General features: G+C 42.9%; 1 protein-coding gene across 4 annotated transcripts in view; it reads left to right on the top strand.

Moving 5' to 3' along the window:
* Positions 1–21,402, top strand: part of msra (methionine sulfoxide reductase A) — a 475,363-nt gene that overhangs the window by 218,190 nt on the left and 235,771 nt on the right. For all 4 annotated transcript variants that reach the window (XM_041188603.1, XM_041188606.1, XM_041188604.1 and 1 more), the window contains exon 3: positions 7,660–7,779. In XM_041188603.1, coding sequence (XP_041044537.1) covers positions 7,660–7,779 — 120 coding nt within the window. The remainder of the gene's footprint in view (positions 1–7,659; positions 7,780–21,402) is intronic.

Genomic DNA, 21,402 nt, shown 5'->3' with positions numbered 1-21,402 from the left:
GTGTCCTGGTACATGAATCACTAACAGTTAGTGTGCAGGTACAGCAAGTGATTAGGAAGGCAAATGGATTGTTGGTGTTTATTGCAAGGGGAGTGGAACACAGAATTAGGGAGGTGTGGCTGCAGTTGTGCAGGGCCTTGGTAAACTGCATCTAAAGAACTGGGCACAGTTTTGGTCCCCTTACTTGAGAAAGGATATAATAGCATTAGAAGCAGTTCAATGAAGGTTCACCTGACTGATTTCTGGGCTGAAGGGTTTAGGAGAGGTTGAGCAGGTTGGTCCTATACCCATTGGAATTTAGAAGAATGGCAGGTGAAACATATTGAAACATACACGATCCTGAGGGGACCTGACAGGGTGGATGCTGAGAAGTGTTACTCCTTGTCGGGGAGTTTAGATCTAGAAAACACCAGTTTAAAAATGAGGACTCTCCCATTTAAGACTCAGATGAGGAGAATTTTTTTCCGCTGAGTCATTAGTCTGTGGGATGCTCTTCCCCAGAAAGCAGTGGAGGCTGGGTCATTGAATATATTCAAGGGTGAGTCAGATAGATTTTTGATAAGGGAGTTGATGTGGGGGCTGGACAGGCAAGTGGAGTTGAGGACACAATCAGATCAGCCGTGATCTTATTAAATGGCGGAGCAGGCTCCAGGGGCCAGTTAGCCTACCCCTTCTCATTCTTGTGTTCTTGTTAATCCCCTCTCTCTCCTGCCTCCTCCAACAAAAGATGCAAGGAGCTCATGGATTTCTTGGTCATTGAAATTGAGACCAATTGATCAGCTGTCTCTGTCACTTCCCTCCCTTCCCTTAGTCCAGCAGGCCGAAATTCCTCCCTCCCCACTCCCCTAACCCTGAACTTTGTCTCCTCCTTCTCTGGTATCTCTCCTATCTCCCCTCATGCCCTCGCTGATCCATTTACTGCTCTCTCGATCCAATTCCCACTAAAATGCTGACCACCCAATTTCCCTTCCTGGCTCCCATGTTAGTTGACATTGTTAATGGTTCTGTCCCCTCAAGGTTCTGTACCTCCCTCCTTTAAACCTGTTGTCATCACCAATCCTCAAAAAAACAGCCTTTGACCCCCACTGTCCTTGCAAACTACTGCCCCATCTCCAACAACCCTTCTGCAAAATTCTTGACTATGTTGTCATCTCCTAAAATTGTTCCCGTCGTTCCTAGAACTGTGTTTTCAACCTCTCCAATCATGTTTTTACACCACCGCAGTACCAAAATGCCTCTTATCAGAGTCACAAGTGGCTTCCTGTGTGACTATGACAAAGGGAAGCTATCCCTATTTTTCCTTCTAGACCTGTCTGCAGACTTTGCTTTTGTTTATCACACTGTCCTCATCCACTGTCGTCCAGCTGGTTGGGACTACACTAGCCTGGTTCCATTCTGATCTATCTAATCATAGCCTCAATGGCTTCTCTTCCATTTCTCACGTTATCTCTGGTGTCCCTCAAAGCTCTATACTTGCTCCCCCCCCTCCCTCCTATTCTTCATTTACATGCTGCCCCCGGGCAACATTATCAAAAAACACATCAGTTTCCACCTAGCTTTACTGCATCACACCCTCTCTTGACTCCTCCACTGTCTCTAAGTAATGGATGAGTAGAAATTCCTCCAATTAAATATTGGGAAAAATGAAGCAATTATTGTTATTTTTAGGGACTGTTTCTTTAAGGTAAAATGTAGGGGGTCATGTGACCTGTTCCGAAGTCTGCCTGACAGCAAACTTGGGTGGTTTGATTGTTAGAGATTAAAGGGGGCTGAGATTGTTTTGTTGGGAAAAAGTTGCAAGGTATTTACACTTGGTGACAGTGGCAGCAGCCTGTGTGCTAACAGTGAACACACTAAGAGTCTCCAAGGCCCCAGAAAAATATTGAGAATGTTGGGTTGTAAACAGTTGTGCCCATTTAAACTGCCCATTTGCTTCCAAGATAAGAGAGTTGGGGTCTCATGGATATCTAATCAGCACTCCTGTCTGGATATAAGGCCCATGTGATTCATGGTGCCATGGAGATAGGCTTTGAGAGGAGAGGGGTATCCCTGAAACCTCATAGACTGTGTTAGTCTGCGAGTATGCCGGAGAAGGATTGCAGTTATAAGGAGTTGGACACGATGGTTCACGATACAGGAATACAGGTGGAAATTCATGGTCAGATTGAAAAGGCTGAATTTATGAAGAGCTAAAATGAGGCTTGCAGGTTTACCTAGTTTGTCCAACAGGAAGAATTGCTGGGGAAGAAACCTCACTGTAAAAGACATTCTGCTTTTACATGTTCCCAGGTTGGGAAAGGAAAAGAACAGAAGTAAATCCTAGGCAGCTAAGAATCACCTTGGACTGGTTCTGGGAGAATTGAATGCATACTTGAAGGACATACTTAAAGAATATTTGTGAAGGGTATTTTCGGTTATGCTAAAAGGAAAAGGGGAATATTCTGTTTTGTGATTTAAAGTATAAGTTGCCTACAAAGATAGTGTTTAGTCAATAGTGCTTTTACTTAGTCTTTTGTTACAGTAGAAGTCTTAAACGTGACATCCTTGTTGTGTTATGCTTTCCGCTATTAACTGGAATTTTGAATTTCTTTTTAAACGGTATTGGTCTCTATGGAGGTCCTAACAGGATCCTTCCCAAACTTTGCCCCTAAGCTATCGACTTCATCCCTCTCCCTGGCAACTGTCTGATGCTGAACCAGACTGCTTGCAATTTCTGTCCTATTTGACCCCGAGATGAACTTTCAATCACATATCCACGTGATGTTAAGATCACGTCATATGTCCGTAAAGCCTATTGGGAGCTGGACATTTTACTTCTTAGATGTAGCATGAAATGAGTATGCCTTCACAAAATGGACTCTGGAAAGTGAGGTTACATTTTTTGTGGCTTCTGGACAGACAGAGATAGACATGACATGCCCATCTATCTCTGGGAAGTTACTTAAAATGCAAATGGCCTTCCCAGGTGCTAATTGACTACCGCTCACCATTTCACTGAAGGAGAGTTAAAAATGAGGATGGTTGCATTCTTTACCCCAGAGGGCTGTGGAGGCTCAGTCATGAGTATATTTAAGGCAGAGATTGATAGGTTTCTGGATAGTAAAGATATCAAGGGATATGGGGGAAGTGTGGGAAAATGGCTTTGAGGTAGAAGATCAGCTATGGTCTAGTTGAATGGCAGAGCAGGCATGAGGGGCTGAACGGCCTAATCCTGCTCTTACTTCCTATGTTCCTATGTGAGTGACTTGTGGTCATAGTTGGGTGGAGAGCTCAGTGGTTGAATTATTGCTCCATTACTTCTAAGTCCTGGGGTAGGGTGCTGCTAAGATCCTCAAGGTTGGTTGCCTGGGCAGCAAGGGCCAGATCATCTGCACAGGCAAACTTCCTAGAGGTGGTGGGAGATCAGTCACTCAGGTAGATGTTGAAGAGGATTGGAGCTGAAACAGAGCATTGGGGAAGTCCATCATTCAGGGTTTTATGGAGCTTGTCTGGTCTCTGAGAGAAATCCTGTATTGTAGCCTGGCACTGGAGAAGACTGGCAGCCTTCAACAGAAGACCATGTCTCCAGACAGCGACCTATGCTTATGAAACGTTGATGCGTGCAACACCTGTCTTGATCGTGTGTTGGTAGCCAGCCTGACTGTGGGTGGTAAGTGTGAATACTTGATTAACACGGCTCCTACCAGGTCTGGAACCGACTTGTCCTTGGGGAGTTTGGGTTCCAACAGTGGAGAGAGCTTGTCCAGGAGGAGACACTCCGTTTGTAAGAGGTATATGGGCCAATAACTAGCTGGGTCAGCAGCGGGTTTCCCCACCTTGAGGATGGCAATGATTTTAGCCCCTCTCCAGATTGATGGAATGATGCCAGTAAATAAAGAAGCCAACCAGTCACATCTATTAGGTCCCAAGTGCTTTAGGATTTCAGGATAGATGCTATTGATGCTGCTGCTTTTCGTGCTTTATAGAATGAAAGACTTGTCAGTGTCAGTTCTGGTGTAGGGAAAAGAAAATGAGGATGTGTGAGATGATGAAATGGACTTGGAGAATTCCTTCAGAACTTCACAGCGAGCTTCCTCAGTTGAGATGACCTTGGAGTTGGGGAACAGCCTTGAAACAATGGCCTTTGCTGATACTTCAGAATGTTGATGTTGAGCAGATGCAGCAGTGCCAAGGTTTCTAGCTGAGTGATTGAAATTGAGCCTCCTCCACGGTCTTTTGCCACCTTTGTCATCGAGCCATATCCAGAGATGCCAAGAGCTCGGTGACAACATCTGGATCCCAGAAGCTTAATACTGTTGGAGGAGTTTGCCAGTTTCAGGGGGAGTTTGCCAGTTTCAGGGGGAGTTTGCCAGTTTCAGGGGGAGTTTGTCAGTTTCAGGTAGCCAGCAAGATGTGAAGCACTTAGGAAAGCCATGTTGAATGTATTTTTTTGTCTGCACCTTTCATAGTCTGGTAGAACTTATTGTAGCTCTTAGGGATAGGATTGAGGCTAGTAAACTGTTGCTCAACTTCTGCCATGAATCCATCCTAGTAGACTTTATGGAAGTTCCAGCAGTGGACACGTTCAGAGATACCTTTTATTCCTATATGGATAAGGCTGATCGATGTTGGTTGTGTGGGAAGTGAGAGATACATGAAGAGAAGACCCATCAACCCCATCCCTGGAGACAAAACCAAGGTCTGATTGTAGTCTTTCCTCCATCTATATGAATGGAAGGTGCCTGTTTGCTTGGAGGAGATAGCGATCGCCAGAGAGGCCCAGACCACCAGTTGTTTACTTGGTTCGTCATCAGAATTATGACCCTGTGACGTGGTGGTTGTTGAAATCGTCAACATGGACTTCAGGATGAGTGGCAGTGGGCAAACGCTGAAAGAGACCACCTGATCTTAGGTGGTTTATACACAGTGAATTAATGTGTGCCTAACTTTTACATTGGCTGTGAAGACATTATTGGCGCTTGACTCACAATGAATGGATAAGCCAGTCAGTTTGTCTCAGAAGTAGGTTGCAATGTCATACAATGCATGGTGTACTGCAACAAATAGCTTAAAGCCATAGGTGCGGAGCTTGGAGGCACTGGATTTATGGTTAGTGTGTGTCTTATGGAGAACTGGAACATCAGCATAATGGTCTTAGGCAGATTTTGACAGCGAGTCCAACTTTGCTCAAGGCGTAGGCTGGAATTTTCTGTCCCTGTTGGCACTGGGCGTCATGGCGAGTGTAAGCGGCAAGATGGCAAGAAGGTCAAAATCGGTTTCACGCCGTTCTGAAACCAGTTTGCGATCGTCTGCTCCATCAATGATTGGCCGCATTTCCTGCTGCTGTGTGTTAGGAATGTCATTTTAATACATTTGCATCTATTTATAAGTCCTGCTCGCCGGAATCACCCCACCATGTCAAACTTACCACCCATGTCAGCAGGAATGCCAGCCCGGAACACATCTGGACAAGCGTCATGTGCAGACATTGGGATTAGCGTTAGGGCCTTGCGCTCTTCCCCTCGCGATCTCCCCCTTGCACCCTCCCCGCACTCTCCTGCTTGCACCCTCCCCGCACTCTCTCCCACGCGCCCTCCCCACCCGCCCTCACCCTCGTTTCCTGGTGTCTCTCACCACCCACCCTCGCCCTCCCCCTCTCTCGCTACCTCTCTCGCCCCCTTTCTCTCTCTCTCCCTCTCTCTCTCTCTCTCTCTTCCTCTCTCTGACCTCAGTGTGGTATTTTGTTTGATAATGCCCCTGTGAAGCACCTTGGCTCTTTGTTATTAGCTTGTAGGTGCTATACCAATGCAAGTTATTGTTCCCCTCAGCCCCTTCTTCCCCAAAACAAAGGTAAAGGGAAGTCTCCAATGGAGCCACCATTTTCTCTTGTGACACACATTAATGCTGTACCTAACGGCAAGATTGAGCAAGAGCAGAAATAAGTTTCAGCGAACACAGTTCTCAGAGCACCTGTCTGCTATACCTAACAACCACCACCATTACTTTCATACAGGTGTTCATTTTGAGTGGGCCCCAGGTGACTGGGGCTGGAACTGCACCATAGAACTTTAAAGGGGAATTTAAATATAACCTGCGTGTGGCAGGCTACAATTAGCAGACAAAGCTGCCAACCCACGTAACCCTTGGAGGAAGAATTTAATCCTGGTTTTTACGAGCTGAGAATTGACAATATGCCTCCCTGATCTATTTACCTCTTCTGGCTGCCACAAGAGTGTCTGAAAGTGGGTGTTAAGTAAGAGGAAAGTTTGGGCCTGTTACTGGTCTGGATTAAGCTGCCACACAGCAGAGCAAGTGTCCTCCTTCACTGAAGCATTCAAAAGAGATTGATCTTGATTTAATAGGGAGTTGGGGGAATTGTCTCTCAAATCAGGATTAAAATTAACACCGCTTTGCAAAACCCACCACAACAGGTTGAAATAAAACCAGAGAATGCTGAAACCACTCAAGGCCGAGCAACATCTTTGGAGAGGCGTGAAATGTTAACTCCGTTACTCTCTCCGCTGAGGCTGTCGGACCTGCTGAGCATTTCCAGCATTTCCTGTTTTTATTTCCGGTTTCCAGCATCCACAAAATTTTCTTTTGTGTTAGTGGCCTAAACAGGTTGAACCAGATGTGGTGACTTTCTCAGTCCAACTTTCTGTTATGTTGCCATTTCTTATTTGTATAAAATATCCAATAGAATGATTTGGCTTTTGTTTTGAAAAATAACGTCATTGGTTTTCTTGCTGTTTTTTAACTGGTTAGGACCTAAGTAAGTGTAAGTTTCGTGTCATTTGCCCCATTTTGATCTGTTCAAGTATTTCAAAAGACAGAGTTTTCTATTCCAGAAAATGGATGTCAGTGCTTGGAAATGCAACATGCTCCCACTTCAGGAAAAACTCAGCAGGTCTGGCAGCATCGGCAGAGAAGAAAAGAGTTGACGTTTCGAGTCCTCATGACCCTTCGACAAGGGGCATGAGGACTCGAAACGTCAAGTCTTTTCTTCTCCGCCGATGCTGCCAGACCTGCTGAGTTTTTCCAGGTAATTCTGTTTTGTTTTGGATTTCCAGCATCCGCAGTTTTTTTTGTTTTTATCTCCCACTTTAGGAGTTCAGTAACAACCTGACCAAGCACTGCCAGATTGGGTACAGCAAAGCATCATATACTCTTCAGAACCTCAAAAACCTTACATCCCAACCACACCAAATTGACATTTCCTTTCCTTACATCAGCCATCTTAAATAGCTTCTCTAAATGGGATTAGCAATTAGTAGCACAAAGGGAGCAGCTTTCTCCTACAGGCCTTTATTTTCAAGGAACTATAGGGCTGAGACTTCTGAGACAAGTTAGAACGATGTTTGTCTCGTATTGCTAGGGCTGAATTCAGGTTGAGGTCCAAGGGATGAAATGATGATGTGCTAATCCATTGCATCACCCAGTTTTCGACCATAATTCTGGTGTAATAGTGATGCAAGTGGAATTCATAATGATTTTTAAAAGGCAAGTGGCTGCATTTTGATAAGCAAAAACCAAAAAATAAATACTTAAAATTCAGCAATTCTTTAAAGGTCTTGATAAGCTATTTTACTTGTCTTTGATCTTGATTTATCCATTCGATTGTGTGTATTATGTTCCCATTCAGTTTACTTATGCTACCACTCTATTTTTTGCTTTATTTAGGCATGGGCTGTTTCTGGGGTGCTGAGAGAAAATTCTGGGTTCAAAAAGGTGTCTATTCCACTCAAGTTGGATATGCTGGTGGATTTACTCCAAACCCAACCTATAAGGAGACCTGTACAGGTAGGTGTGAATTTTTCTCTGTACTTCCAGACTAAATGACATTACAGGTGATGACACAGTTGGAAACACTTGTACATGTGCTAACAAATTATTGAAATAAAGTTGTGAAGCAAACTTTTACTCCGCAAAGTTCCTAGCTTACATGTTACATAGATGTTTGGATACCTGACAATGATTACAAGTCAGGAATTTTACCAAGGGATTCAGATGTCATCTTGAACCATGTGGGCAAAGGTAAAGGATGAGTGTATAGTTTTGAAATCACTCAATAAATACTTTTAGCGATTGATCTTTGCGGTTTATGTGCTGTTATTTGTGCATGTAATGTACCACATGTAGTTTAATGCACAACCATACTGAAGGATTCATGATTTCACTGTAATCCCCTCAACTATAGATTGATCATTTGCACTGCAATAGTGGGAGGTAACGCAACATATCCCAGTATGTTAAAAAGGGGGAAAAAAGCAGTAAGACTTAAATTCACATCGTATCTTTCACAACTTCTGGAAATCTTAAAATGCTTTGCAACAAGTGAAGTACTTTTCAAGTGTAGTTCCTGTTGTAATGGAAATGTGCCAAATAATTTGTGCACAGCAAGGCCTGATAAAAGCAATGTAATGATGGGGAGACAATATATTTTTAGGCAATGGTTCAGGGATAAATATTGTCCAGGACACCAAGAATAACTTTCCTGCTCTTATTTGAGATCTTTTACATCTAGCTGAGAGAACACACAGGACTTAATTTTAACGTCTCATCCAAAAGATGGCAGCTCCACCAGTGTGACGCTCCCCCCAGGACTGAAATGGAGTGTCAGCCTGGATCCTGTGCTCAAGTATCTGCAGCAGGACTTGAACCTACTACTTTTTAGCTCAGAGTTGAAAATGCTACCAGCTGACCCAAGACAATGCTGGTATTTTGTATTTGTTTAAAAGTATAGATTCTTTTCTAATTCAAGTATTTTACTCTTTACCTCTCCCTGTGCCATACACACTTTGCAGCTGTGAAGGTGGGTTGACAACTTGCTCTTAGGCCATCATTTGTGGGCAAGAATGTTTAAGCATAACTCCACCTGGGAGGTGGAGTTTCCCTGTCCTCTTCTTAAAGAAACATTTGCTTGGTACCCCTGCTCCCACGACTGATTGAGGGTGGGGAATTATATTGGGGACCTACATCCTGCCATTTGTTAACTTGGTGTGCTGGAACACCACTGCTCTGAAACAACACAGCAAATGTCCAGGAACTTTTTCCCCTGCAGTCCTTTTAAGGATTTGTAACAAAATGATAATTTTCGCACAATGAAACAAACTGATGAGAAAAAGTGTGGACTTTATCCCCAATCATTGATAAGGACTGTGATTAATTTGGAAGCAGACATTAAAATAATATAAGGAATCTTTCCTTTGATGTTTAAAACACATTCTCGAAGGTCCTTCGTAGGCTTGTATAGTGAATAATATATTTGTTAGTTTTTTTACAGCAAGTTCCTTGTGTAAGGAATACCATTATTTTATATAGTTTGTTATTTGAGTGTCAGACCTGGCTCAGTTGTGGTAGCAACTTTTATTTTCAGTTCGAAAACAAATGTCTGTTTATTTGTGTAAAAGTTCTTTTGCTCCTACCAGTCAAAGGCTATGATTAGTCTGATTTAGTTACAATAAGGCTGACCATAATTCATGAACTCTTTTATAGAAAATGTAACACACAATAATCAAGGTTCCAGGTTCAAGTCCCAATCCAGGGCTTGAGCACAAAAATCAAGGCTGACATTCCAGTGGGGTGCTGAGCGTGTGCTGCTCTGTTGGAGGTGCTGTCCTTGTTGTGGATGAGATGTTAAACTGAGACCTCAGTTGCCTGCTCAGGTGGATATAAAAGATCCCCTGGCACTGCTTTGAAGAAAGGCAGGAGCGTAGTGCCCCCCACTTCAAATAGGAAATGCAACACAACAAGAGAAAGCCACCATATCTAGTTCAATATTTATCCCTCAATCAACATTACAAAAACCAGATTATCTGGTCATTACCACATTGTTGTTTGTGGGAGCTTGCTGTGTGAAAACTGACTACAATACAACAGTGACTACATTTCAAAAGTACCTCACTGGCCGTCAAGAGCTAGTTTGAGATATCTGTTGGTTGTGAAAAGCTCCATATAGTCTTTTATTTTAGAAATTTGCCTACCCTGCACAGTGAAATACATTAAAATGAAGTTAGTCAGATGTTGGCATTCAGTCATAATTCTCAATTTATTGAAGAGTTGACTTAGTTGCTCAACTGAGAAATGCTGGGTTAAGTTTGTGTCCCTATGACTGTGTGACTCTAATGAAGTGTTCCATTGTGTAGCTGGAAATGTCTTCCACATTGTAAGTGAAGGAGCAGTGCTCACTCTTTTGTGTCTGTTTACTGAAGAAAATGGAACAGATATAAAAAGTAGTAACATGCAATACTGAATATACTAACCTTGAAATTGAAACTGTTCAAATAGCCAGCCTCTTATTGAAAATGAAAGCCTGCGACACATTGAGAGGGTGTCTGAAATGTGAAGATTGAAAGTATTTGAGCAACATAAATGATAAACAAAACTGTATTTCCTGGATTGAACTGCAGAATAACTTTAAATATCTAAAGAATCAAATATTGTAACATAGAATCAAACTTAAAAATAGTTAGTAATACTGGCTAATGGTTTTCCAGATATGTCAGTGGTCAGATCGGTTCGTATGTGAGCTCACAGTTAACAAAGGCTTTTTCTAACCAAGATGCTTATATTCTAATAAATACAGAGTGTTTATATATCACAAAGAGAACTGAATGTGTAAGAATATGATTCTTTCATCTCCTTAGTTTGAATCCACTCCAGAGATTTCTTTAGGAATATTGAGTTTATCCAGTATCAATTCAATGCTTAGTGGCTAAGAATGTAAAACTGTGCAAGTTGGGAACAGCTCATCCAATTCCCCTCAAAGACTACATGGAGGACTGGTTTGTTAATGCAAATGTCGTGCTGAGAGTAGAGGCTTGTGTCTCAATCGTGCCATACATGCAGTGGGAGTGCTTCATGCTAACAGTGAGTGAAAAAATGTTCTGTTCTTCAACACTGGTATTCTTAACCTTGATGAGCTCAGAAGTTATTAAAAAGAGAGAGAAAATCTTGCACTGCATGATGTTATCAATGGTGAATATAATGATTCATTTTCACAGGTACTTTGCCTGTTCTCCAATGTGATAGTCTCTCCATGTAAATTTGTTTACTGCTGCTTTCTTTATCATTCAATTACCTGTGCTTTATGTGGTATAAAGTAAATTAGCCATTCTCTGTACATTAATTTACCCTATTTTCCAAATAATGAGCAAGCATTGGTGACCACATTTGGAGCAAGTGAAGGCTTCGCTCCCCACAATCCAGCTATCCTTCAGCTAATATCACTAAGACGGATCCTTTGGTCACAGAATCACAGAATCTCTCAGTGCTGAAGAGGCCCTTCGGCCCATCGAGTCTGCACCAACACGTGAGAAACACCAGCCCCACCTACCTAATCCCATTTACCAGCACTTGGCCCAGAGCCTTGAATGTTATGACGTGCCAAGTGCTCATCCAGGTACTTTTTAAAGGATGTGAGGCAACCCGCCTCCACCACCCTCCCAGGCAGCGCATTCCAGACCATCACCACCCTCTGGGTAAAAAAGTTTTTCTTCACTCCCCCCTAAACATACTGCCCCTCACCTTGAACTTATGTCCCCTTGTGACTGACCCTCCAACTAAGGGGAACAGCTGCTCCCTCTCCACCCTGTCCATGCCCCTCATAATCTTGTACACCTCGATCAGGTCGCCCCTCAGTCTTCTCTGCTCCAACAAAAACAACCCAAGTCTATCTAACCTCTCTTCAGAACTTAAATGTTTCATCCCAGGCAACATCCTGGTGAATCTCCTCTGCATCCCCTACAGTGCAATCACATTCTTCCTATAATGTGGTGACTAGAACTGCACACAGTACTCCAGCTGTGGCCTCACCAAGGGTCTATATAACTCCAACATGACCTCCCTACTTTTGTAATCCATGCCTCGATTGATAAAGGCAAGTGTCCCATATGCCTTTTTCACCACCCCACTAACATGCCCCTCCGCCTTCAGAGATCTATGGACACACATGCCAAGGTCCCTTTGTTCCTCAGAACTTCCCAGTGTCATGCCTTTTATTGAATACTTCCTTGTCAAATTATTCCTTCCAAGGTGTATCACCTCACACTTTTTTTTCAGGGTTAAATTCCATCTGCCACTTATCTGCCTATTTGACCATCCCGTCTATATCTTCCTGTAGCCCAAGACACTCAACCTCACATTAACCACCCGGCCAATCTTTGTGTCATCTGCAAACTTACTAATCTTACCCCCACATAGTCCTCTATGTTGTTTATATAAATGACGAATAATAGGGGACCCAGCACAGATCCCTGTGGTACACCACTGGACATTGGCTTCCAGTCACTAAAGCATCCTTCTGTCATCACCCTCTGCCTCCTACACCTAAGCCAATTTTGAATTCACCTTATCAAATTAACCCATATCCCATGTGCATTTGCCTTCTTTATAAGTCTCCCATGTGGGACCTTGTCAAAGGCTTTGCTGAAATCCATATAAACTACATCAACTGCACTCCCCTCATCTACACACCTGGTCACCTCCTCAAAACATTCAGTCACATTTGTTAGGCATGACCTCCCTCTGACAAAGCCATGCTGACTATCCCTGATCAAACCTTGCCTCTCCAAGTGGAGATAGATTCTGTCTTTTAGAATTTTCTCCAATAGTTTCCCTACCACTGACGTGAGACTCACTGGCCTGTAGTTCCCTGGCTTATCTCTACAACCCTTCTTAAATAGCGGAACCACATCAGCTGTTCTCCAATCCTCTGGCACCTCCCCCGTGGTCATAGAGGAATTAAACATTTGGGTCAGAGCCCCTGCGATCTCCTCCCTTGCCTCCCTCAGCAGTCTGGGACACAAATCATCTGGACCTGGAGATTTGTCCACTTTTAAGCCTGCCAACACCTGCAAATACCTTGTCACTCCCTATATCAATTTGCTCAAGAACCTCGCAGTCTCTCTCCCTGAGTTCGATACCTTCATCCTTATTCTCTTGAGTGAAGACAGATGTGAAGTATTCGTTCCACACTCTACTGATGTTCTCTGGCTCCACCCATAGATTGTCCTTATGGGTCCTACTCTTTCTCTGGTTATCCTCTTCCCATTGATTTACTTAAAGAATATCTTGGGATTTTCCCCACTTTTACCAGCCAGAGCTCTCTTATATCCCCTCTTTGCTCTCCTAATGGCTTTCTTAAGCTCCACCCCGCACTTTCTGTGCTCCACTAATGCCTCCACTGATTTGCTTCCCTTGTACCTGCTAAAAGCCTCTCTTTTCCTTCTCATCGTATCCTGAATATCTCTGGTCATCCATGGTTCTCTGGGCTTGTTACTCCTTCCTATCACCCTAGAGGAACATGTTGTGTCTGTACCCTCCCCATTTCCTTTTTGAACACCCCCCACTGTTCCTCTGTAGATTTCCCCACAAGTAGCTGTTCCTAGTTTACCTTGGCCAGATTCTGCCTCATTTTACTAAAACCCACTCTCCTCCATTCCAAAACATTTTTTTGCAACTTGTCTATTTCTTTGTCCATAACAAACTTAAATTATACCATGTTGTCGTCTATCTTATTCACTTTTATGGGAGCTTACCATGCAGAAAATGCCTGCTGTTTCTTTACAAAAATCACCACACTTTGAATGGACCTTGTTGTCTGTAAAGCACTTTGGGACATCCCGAGGTTGTGAAAGGCACTATGGAAATGCCAGCTCTTATTTTCTTTGGCCATTAAATCAGTTAAGTCAATCATTAACTGCAGATCTGGTGAAACAAAAGCCACACTAGCATTTCCCACATTTCAGTAGGGCACTAAACAGGTGCCTTGTCACACTTGAGGTGCACTTTTAACATTACCAATTCTTGTTGTAATATTTTATGCACATCCTATTTGTTGCCTGCTAGTCAGAAATCTTGAATGAGATAACTATTGGGATTAATTATTATCCACTGTGATGTAATTTACTTTAGATAGTCTTAAGCAATGTGTAATATTTTAAATCTATGATTGCATTATGTTATCGAGTTGACTTGAAGGAACAGCAATGCAAACAATAAATGAAAATCAAACTTTATTGAATTGATTTTACAACTGACCTGGCACAAAACATGCCTTCCAAATGCATACACTGGTTATTAGCCCTTCAACAATAAAGTTGACTGGATGAGTATTGTTCATTTTCTGTGACCTCTTTGTAGCTGTATAATTCAATTCATGAAGCTCAAGGTTTTCTGCAGCACAACTTGGTTATTTGTCATTGCGCTGATGCTGTTTCTACAGCAACCGTTTTTTTCCTGCTGCTGTCAGCTGTGCTGCATTTCAAAGCTGTTTGCTCCTTGTCATGTTGAACATCTTTGTCAGCCTGCTGCAAATATCTCCCAATTGTTGGCATCAATGCCACACAACTGCAGGCTGCACTTCAGGTTGTGCCCGAAGTACTTCCTCTGGCTGCTTTGTGAACGTTTCCCCATGTTTCCGCTCACTGTGCAGGCGATAATTGCGTTTATTCTTCAGTCGGTGTCCTGGGCTGCACTATGGCAGCATCAAGGCAATTTCTCTCTTCTTCCGCCCACCTTGGAAAGTCTGTCGTCATCTGCCCAAACAATGGGTCACGTGTCATTTGATCTGCATGATGGCTGTAAGATGGCATCAATGATACTTGTATAGTTCTTTGATGTGGTGATGATATTAGGAGCCAGAGGATGAAAGTGCTGTACGTGAGCCAAAACGTTCTAGAAACTGAAAACATAATTCACAGGGATATCTCACAAGCATACGATTTCTTGTTCAGTTTAAAAATGCTGTTAGATTTACCAGAAGAGTTTGGGTGCTGAAGTGATCAAAATTAATAGTGTGTTAACAAATGAGGAGAGATAAGTAAACTAAGCTGCACTTATCTACATCCAACAGTTTTATCCAGCTATCATAGCAGAAGATTTGAGGGATCTCTGACTGGTCAAATCTCTCAGCTGATGAAGGGATGTGGCATTTTATATACTATTAAATGCAGCAAATAAGCTTGGTAAACTATGTCAACATTTCTTGTATTCTTGATGTTGCTATTTAACCGTTGTCACACAATCCTCACATGCAATTATAACATTTTCTGCGCCTTCCAGCATTCACTGTGGCTACGGTGATGTAACTTTAATGAGCTAGAAAGGAAATTCAGATGGTTAATTGGGCCCTGATGGGTCATCCCCCACTAAAAACATCACTTCTGCAATTCATTTTAAGAAGTGATGCAGGGTGTGTAATATGTGAGTGGGTGATGTGGGTGGGTGTATTATAATGAGATGCAAATGATGGAAACATGCAACACAGTAAACAAAGTAATGCCCGTGATTTGTGTCTTCGCAAGGCTTCGGCGCAAGAGATGCTGATGCATTTCTATCGGTTGCAAGAGAGGCATTAAATTGAAACATAAATTTTTTTTAAATTAATTTTTTTTAATAAAAACTGCCTTTATTCTTCAGTTGATATCCTTGGCCATGCTGAGGTATGGCAGCCTCAAGGCAATTCCCTTCTTTTCCACCCACCTTTTGCAAGTGAGCCAATGGTGTGTCACTAATCTTAGTTCCCAGCCAAATTATGATAACTGCTTTGATTTCAGGAAATTTTCTTTGGTCAGGAGCACCAGCAAGTATAGACAGCATTACTACCCTGTCAAAAATTTACTATCATTACAGCAAAGGTGGACATGTACTACCCTCTATCTTGGTGACTTGAGGTGTTTTATTTGATTCTTTCATGGGATGTGGGTATCGCTGGCTAGGCCAGCATTTATTCCCCATCACTAATTGCCCTTGAGAGGGTGGGGTGAGCTGCCTTCTTGAATCACTGCAGTCCATGAGGTGTCGGTACACCCAGTGCTGTTAAGGAGGGAGTTCCAGGATTTTGACCCAGCGACAGTGACGGAACAGCAATATAGTTCCAAGTCAGGATGGTGTGTGGCTTGGAGGGGAACTTGCAGTTGGTGGTGTTCCCATCTATCTGCTGCCCTTATCCTACTCAATAGTGGAGGTCACAGGTTTGGAAGGTGCTGTTGAAAGGAGCTTTGGTGAGTTACTGCAGCACATCTTGTAAAAGGTACACACTGCTGTCACTGTGTGTTAATGGTGGAGAGAGTGAATGTTGAAGGTGGTGGATGGGGTACCAACCAAGCAGGCTGCTTTATCCTGGATTGCTTTGAGCTTCTTGAGTGCTGTTGGAGCTGCATTCATCTAGGCAAGTGGAGAGTATTCCATCACACACCTGACTTGTGCCTTGTTGATGGTGGACAGGCTTTGGGGAGGTCGGAGGTGAGTTACTCGTTGCAGGATTTGTAGCCAGTATGATAGGAAGGGTTGAGGTGAGAAACCTGGGCTGTAGTTACAGCTTTAGCTGCTCTCGAAGTCTTCAGAGTGGTGGTCCTGTGCAGTATTCTCAAATTGAGGTGGATGAGGGGGAGGTGATGGTGTAGTGGTATTGTCGCTGGACTAGCAATCCAGAGACCCAGGGTAATGCTCTGGGGTCCCGGGTTCGACTCCCACCACGGCAGATAAAAATCTGGAATTAAAAGTCTAATGATGACCATGAAACTATTGCCGATTGTTGTAAAAACCCATCTGGTTCACTAATGTCCTTTAGGGAAGGAAATCTGCCATCCTTACCTGGTCTGACCTACTTGTAACTCCAGACCCACAGCAATATGGTTGACTGTTCAATTGCCCTTGTTTGGGATGGACAATAAATGCTGGCCTAGACTGTGGCTCTCACATCCAATGAATAAAAAAATAACTCCCTTATTTTCTCTAGTTGCTTGAATGTTGTTTCCCTGACGATGGAATATTCCATTCCTTAAAATCAATGTTTTCCTACATTAAAGGTGCTATATAATAAAGGCATTGATTGTGTTTCTTTTAAACTAAAAATTATTAAATGTGATTTTTTTGCCACATTTATGCCAAAATGTAATACAGGCAGATAATTTATCTAATTACTGGTCTGTAAGGAGAAAACATTGAAAGGGGCAGTGGAGAACTGAACTAATAATAAAATACATTGAAATATAAAATCCTGTCTATCCAACTGTATAATTAAAAGATTTGCGTCAAATATATCTGCAGGGTGCTGACACAAACTGGTGCACTCACCATCTACATTCGCCAAAAAATAAACCAATAAAAAAACACAAACACAAGACGATTTCTCAAAAAAATCACGTTCACAAGAAAAGGAACTAATGTTAAACCCTGAAATGTTTTTTTCAAAATTTTTAAAGCAGCTAGTTCACATTATATTAACATTTAATACTGATTAAAACTTCAGCAGTTCTGTATGAAGAATCACAAAGCAACCCTGATTCATCTTCACAAACCATCAACAACTTGCCCCCCCACAGAGGTTTTCTTCTTCCTGAGACCCTGAACTTGCCTTTTGCCCCATTCATTGAGCGCTGATATTTGAGTTGGGGCCTTGGTTTACAATGCTTTCCATATTTCTGTACCTGTGCAACTTAGAACATTTAGCATGCTTTTACTTCTGCTCGATAACACAGTATGCCTAACCTCTAATATTTGTAGTGTTTATATACAATATGATATGAGGCCTAAGTCCATTTCCTTTTCTCACCCAGTCTATTTCCAGATATGTAAGTTATTGTGTTAGTTTGCATAATAACAGTCAATGTACTAAGTAATTTATTGTCTGAAGCATTTTGGGATCTCTCTTAGGAATGTAATCATATGCTATATAAATGCATATCTTTCTATGTGACAAGCACTGCAAGCAGATGAGCTGCACAGATTTATTTGTATAGCTGTGCTGTGTTAACAGAACATTATTGATTTGTGTACCTTTAGTGTGTGAGAGGCACAAATTTATATCTACTACAGTAGGTGAGCAGTATGTTATTTATTAATGTGCTTCAGTTTTAATATACTTAAATGGGTGACACCCTGGGATGTCCACTGATTTTTGTTGCATTTAAAATGCTTTGCTTGGTGCTGAGCATGATAAACCTCCGGGCATTGTGACTGTGGTTACATGATCAAAGAGTGTTATGGGTCAGGATTAAATAGTGAAAATTAAAACAAGAAACTGTCTTGCATATAGCGAGGGCAATTAAGTGAGGTTGCCTGTAAGTTCTGTGGAAGTAATTTGTTTCCCTTTTAAACAGTTAGTCGTATATTTACATTGCTAGAAAGTTGGGAGAAGACAATCCTAACCAGTTTGGCCTTTTAATAAATTGACACCAGTTAAGTTGTTTCCATATTTTCTCAGTAGGAAATTGCAAAAATAAGAAAGAAGTTGGGCTGAAACCGGATCATCGTATCAAATTTTGTTTTAAACATTTTTGATTATTAATGATGCACTGCTCATACTTCTGCATTGTCCCACATTTTGCGGTTTGTCACACATCATTGCCTTTTCTAGAACTGACTGATTCAGGTCAGATTAACAGACAGTTCATCTTATTGGAACACAGACGATAAACAAAATCTTAAAAGAAGGGGGAAGGAAATGGTTCTCATTGTAATAAGAAGTTCCTTGTTTTGAGTGCTAGTCCTTCGCATAATGTATCAGTATAGTGGAAGGGACATTGGTTTCACACAATGATCAATTAAATTCTATTGATTACTTGCACTTGCTGACTGGTCTTTGTGATGAGGTTATTGGTTTACAGCAGCTTACCCTGGGTGAAAAAACTGACACCAGGGGTTAAAATCTCTCCTGTTGATGCATTCATGGGCCTACCTTGTGAATCTGTCAGTTCTTCCCAGGGCTCGAGTTGAGTATGTAGAGTGGGATGGAGAGGGAATGCATCTATGTACAGGTTTACCATTACTGGGATGCAGGGAAATTTAGTTCTTCAAAAGCCTACAGCCCCTTTATGAAGGGGCTCCTTCATTTTCCAACAGCTGAGGGGGAGGTGGGGGGGTGGCAGCAGTCTTGGGTGGGTGGGGACAGCAGGAACAAGGGATCCCAGACAAAAACAGAATTACCTGGAAAACTCAGCAGGTCTGGCAGCATCGGCGGAGAAGAAAAGAGTTGACATTTCGAGTCCTCATGACCCTTCAACAGAATTAGGTGAATCCAAGGAAAGGATTCTGTTTTTGATTTGGATTTCCAGCATCCGCAGTTTTTTGTTTTTATACAAGGGATCCCAGGTTTTCTGATGCCTCTGTGGCTATGTAGTTGCCTGAAGTCAAAGCCATGAAATACAGACCTTTGGGAATAGATGATCGGAAACCCCATAAGAAGGACTTCCAAGCTGTCCGGAGGGAGGTGGGCTCCGTGTCCATTTTTGGATGCTGGTTTTCCCCCATGACCCATTCCTCTCCTTCCTGCGCAACCATCTCATGTGGGGATAGAGATGCTTTTTCATTGCTTCACCATCAACCCCTTTCACTTTTGGAAGCACCAAGTCATTGTTGTCTTTCTGAGTTCCCTGCCCTAAGGCAGGTCCGACCCACAGTACTACAACCTCCACCATGGATAGGACCAGGAGGCAGGTCCTGACGCCATTCCAGCTGGAATGGGAATTAAACCCTGTGCTGTTGGCACCAATCCCAACCAACTCGTCCACCAAGGAGTCGGAGTTGCTGCAGCAACATACACTTTACATGCATGTTGTAGCCTGGAGCTATGGATAGTGATGGTAGACTCTCCAATTTCTTACCATCAAATGGCTGATGAGGAATCTCTCCTGCTCTTACTGCCTTCCATTGGCGTATTTTAGAAGAATTTACAAGTTGATATCTGTTTGGCCGCACTATGAATGCACCTTCCTTGGCCATCAAGTCCTGGATGGGACTTAAACTCAGAACTTCTGGTTCAGAGGCAGGGATACTACCTACTGTGTGCCACAACACCTTCTTCACCAAGTCTGTCTTCATTACAATATAATGTAGCAGGTAGCTGCTGTGATTTCTGGTGACTCCGTGCTGTACTACAGGGCTTGACACAATTTATTCAGGCACAAAGTGGAACTTGAGAGTACCTGTAGTCTGCTTAATGATACTTCTCTTTATTCACAGAATGCAAGCATTGCTAACAACCAACATTTATTGCCAATCTCAAAGTGTCCTTGAGTTGCCTTCTTGAATCACTGCAGTCCATGTGCTGTCGGTACACCCACAGTGCTGTTTGGAAGGGAGTTTGAGGATCGTGACCTATTGACAGTGAAGGAATGACGATATAGTTTCAAGTCAGGGTGGTGGTTGCAGATTGTGCTGTTCCCATGCTTCTGCTGCCCTTTGTTCTTCTAGGTGGTAGAGGGGGTGCTTTTGGAAGGTGCTGTTGAAGGGGTTTTGCCGTGTTGCTGCGGTGCATTTTGTAGATGGTGAACATGGCTGCCAATGTGCGTCAGTGATGGAGGGAGTGAATGGCAACCGATCCACAAACTATCAAGTGAGCTGCTTTGTGCTGGATGTGTCAAGCTTCTTGAGTGTTGTTGGAGCCAAACTCATGCAGGCAAGTGGAGAGTATTCCATCACACTCCTGACGTGTGCCTTATAGATGGTGGACAGGCTTTGGGGAGTCAGGAAATGAGTTACTCACTTCAGATTTCCCAGCCTCTGGCCTGCTCTTTTAGCCTCAGTTTTTATATGGCTAGTCCAGTTCAGTTTCTGGCCAATAGTAGTCCCCAAAAATATTGATGGTCGGGGATTCAGTGATGGTTGGTAATGGTCGGGGATTCAGTGATGGTTGGTAATGCTATTGAATGTCAAGGGGAGGATGTTTAGATTCTCTCGTTGGAGATGGCCATTTCCTGGTACTTGTGTGGCGCAGGTTACTTGCCACTTAGTAACCCAAGCCCGAATGTTGTTCAGAACTTGCTGCTTGCTGGCATAGGCAGCTTCAGTTTCTGAGGAGTCACGAATGGAGCTGAGCAGTGTGCAATCCAGTAAACACCCCCACTTTTGACTTTATGATGGATGGAAGATCATTGATGAAGCAGTTAAAGATGATTAGGCCTAGGACACTACCCTGAGGTGATGTCCTGGGGCTGAGATGATTGGTCTCCGACAATAACAACGGTTTTCCTTTGTTCTAGCTATGATTCCAGCCAGTGGAAAGTTTGCCCCCAATTGTCCATTGACTTCAATTTTGCAGAGCTCCTTGATGCCTCACTCGGTCAGCGGCTGCTGTTAATGTCAAGGGCAGTCACTCTCGCTTCAACTCTGGAGTTCAGCTCTTTTGTCCATGTTTGGACCAAGGCTGTAATGAGGTTTGGAGACTAATGGTCTTGGCAGAATCCAACTGACCATCGATGAGCAGATTATTGGTAAGTGCCACATGATAGCACTGTCAATGGCACCTTCCATCACTTTGCTGGTTATTGAGAGTAGACTGATGGGGCAGTAATTGGCTGGGTTGGATTTGTCCTGCATTTTGTGGACAGGACATACCTGGGCAATTTTACACATTGCCGGGTAGATGCCAGTGTTGTAGCTGTACTGGAACAGCTTGGCTAGGGGCATGGCAAGTTTTGG

This window comes from Carcharodon carcharias, chromosome 5 (genome assembly GCF_017639515.1).
Source record: "Carcharodon carcharias isolate sCarCar2 chromosome 5, sCarCar2.pri, whole genome shotgun sequence".
NCBI lineage: Eukaryota > Metazoa > Chordata > Chondrichthyes > Lamniformes > Lamnidae > Carcharodon > Carcharodon carcharias.
Note: the sequence above shows the minus strand (reverse complement) of the source record. Positions and strands in the feature narration are given on the sequence as shown.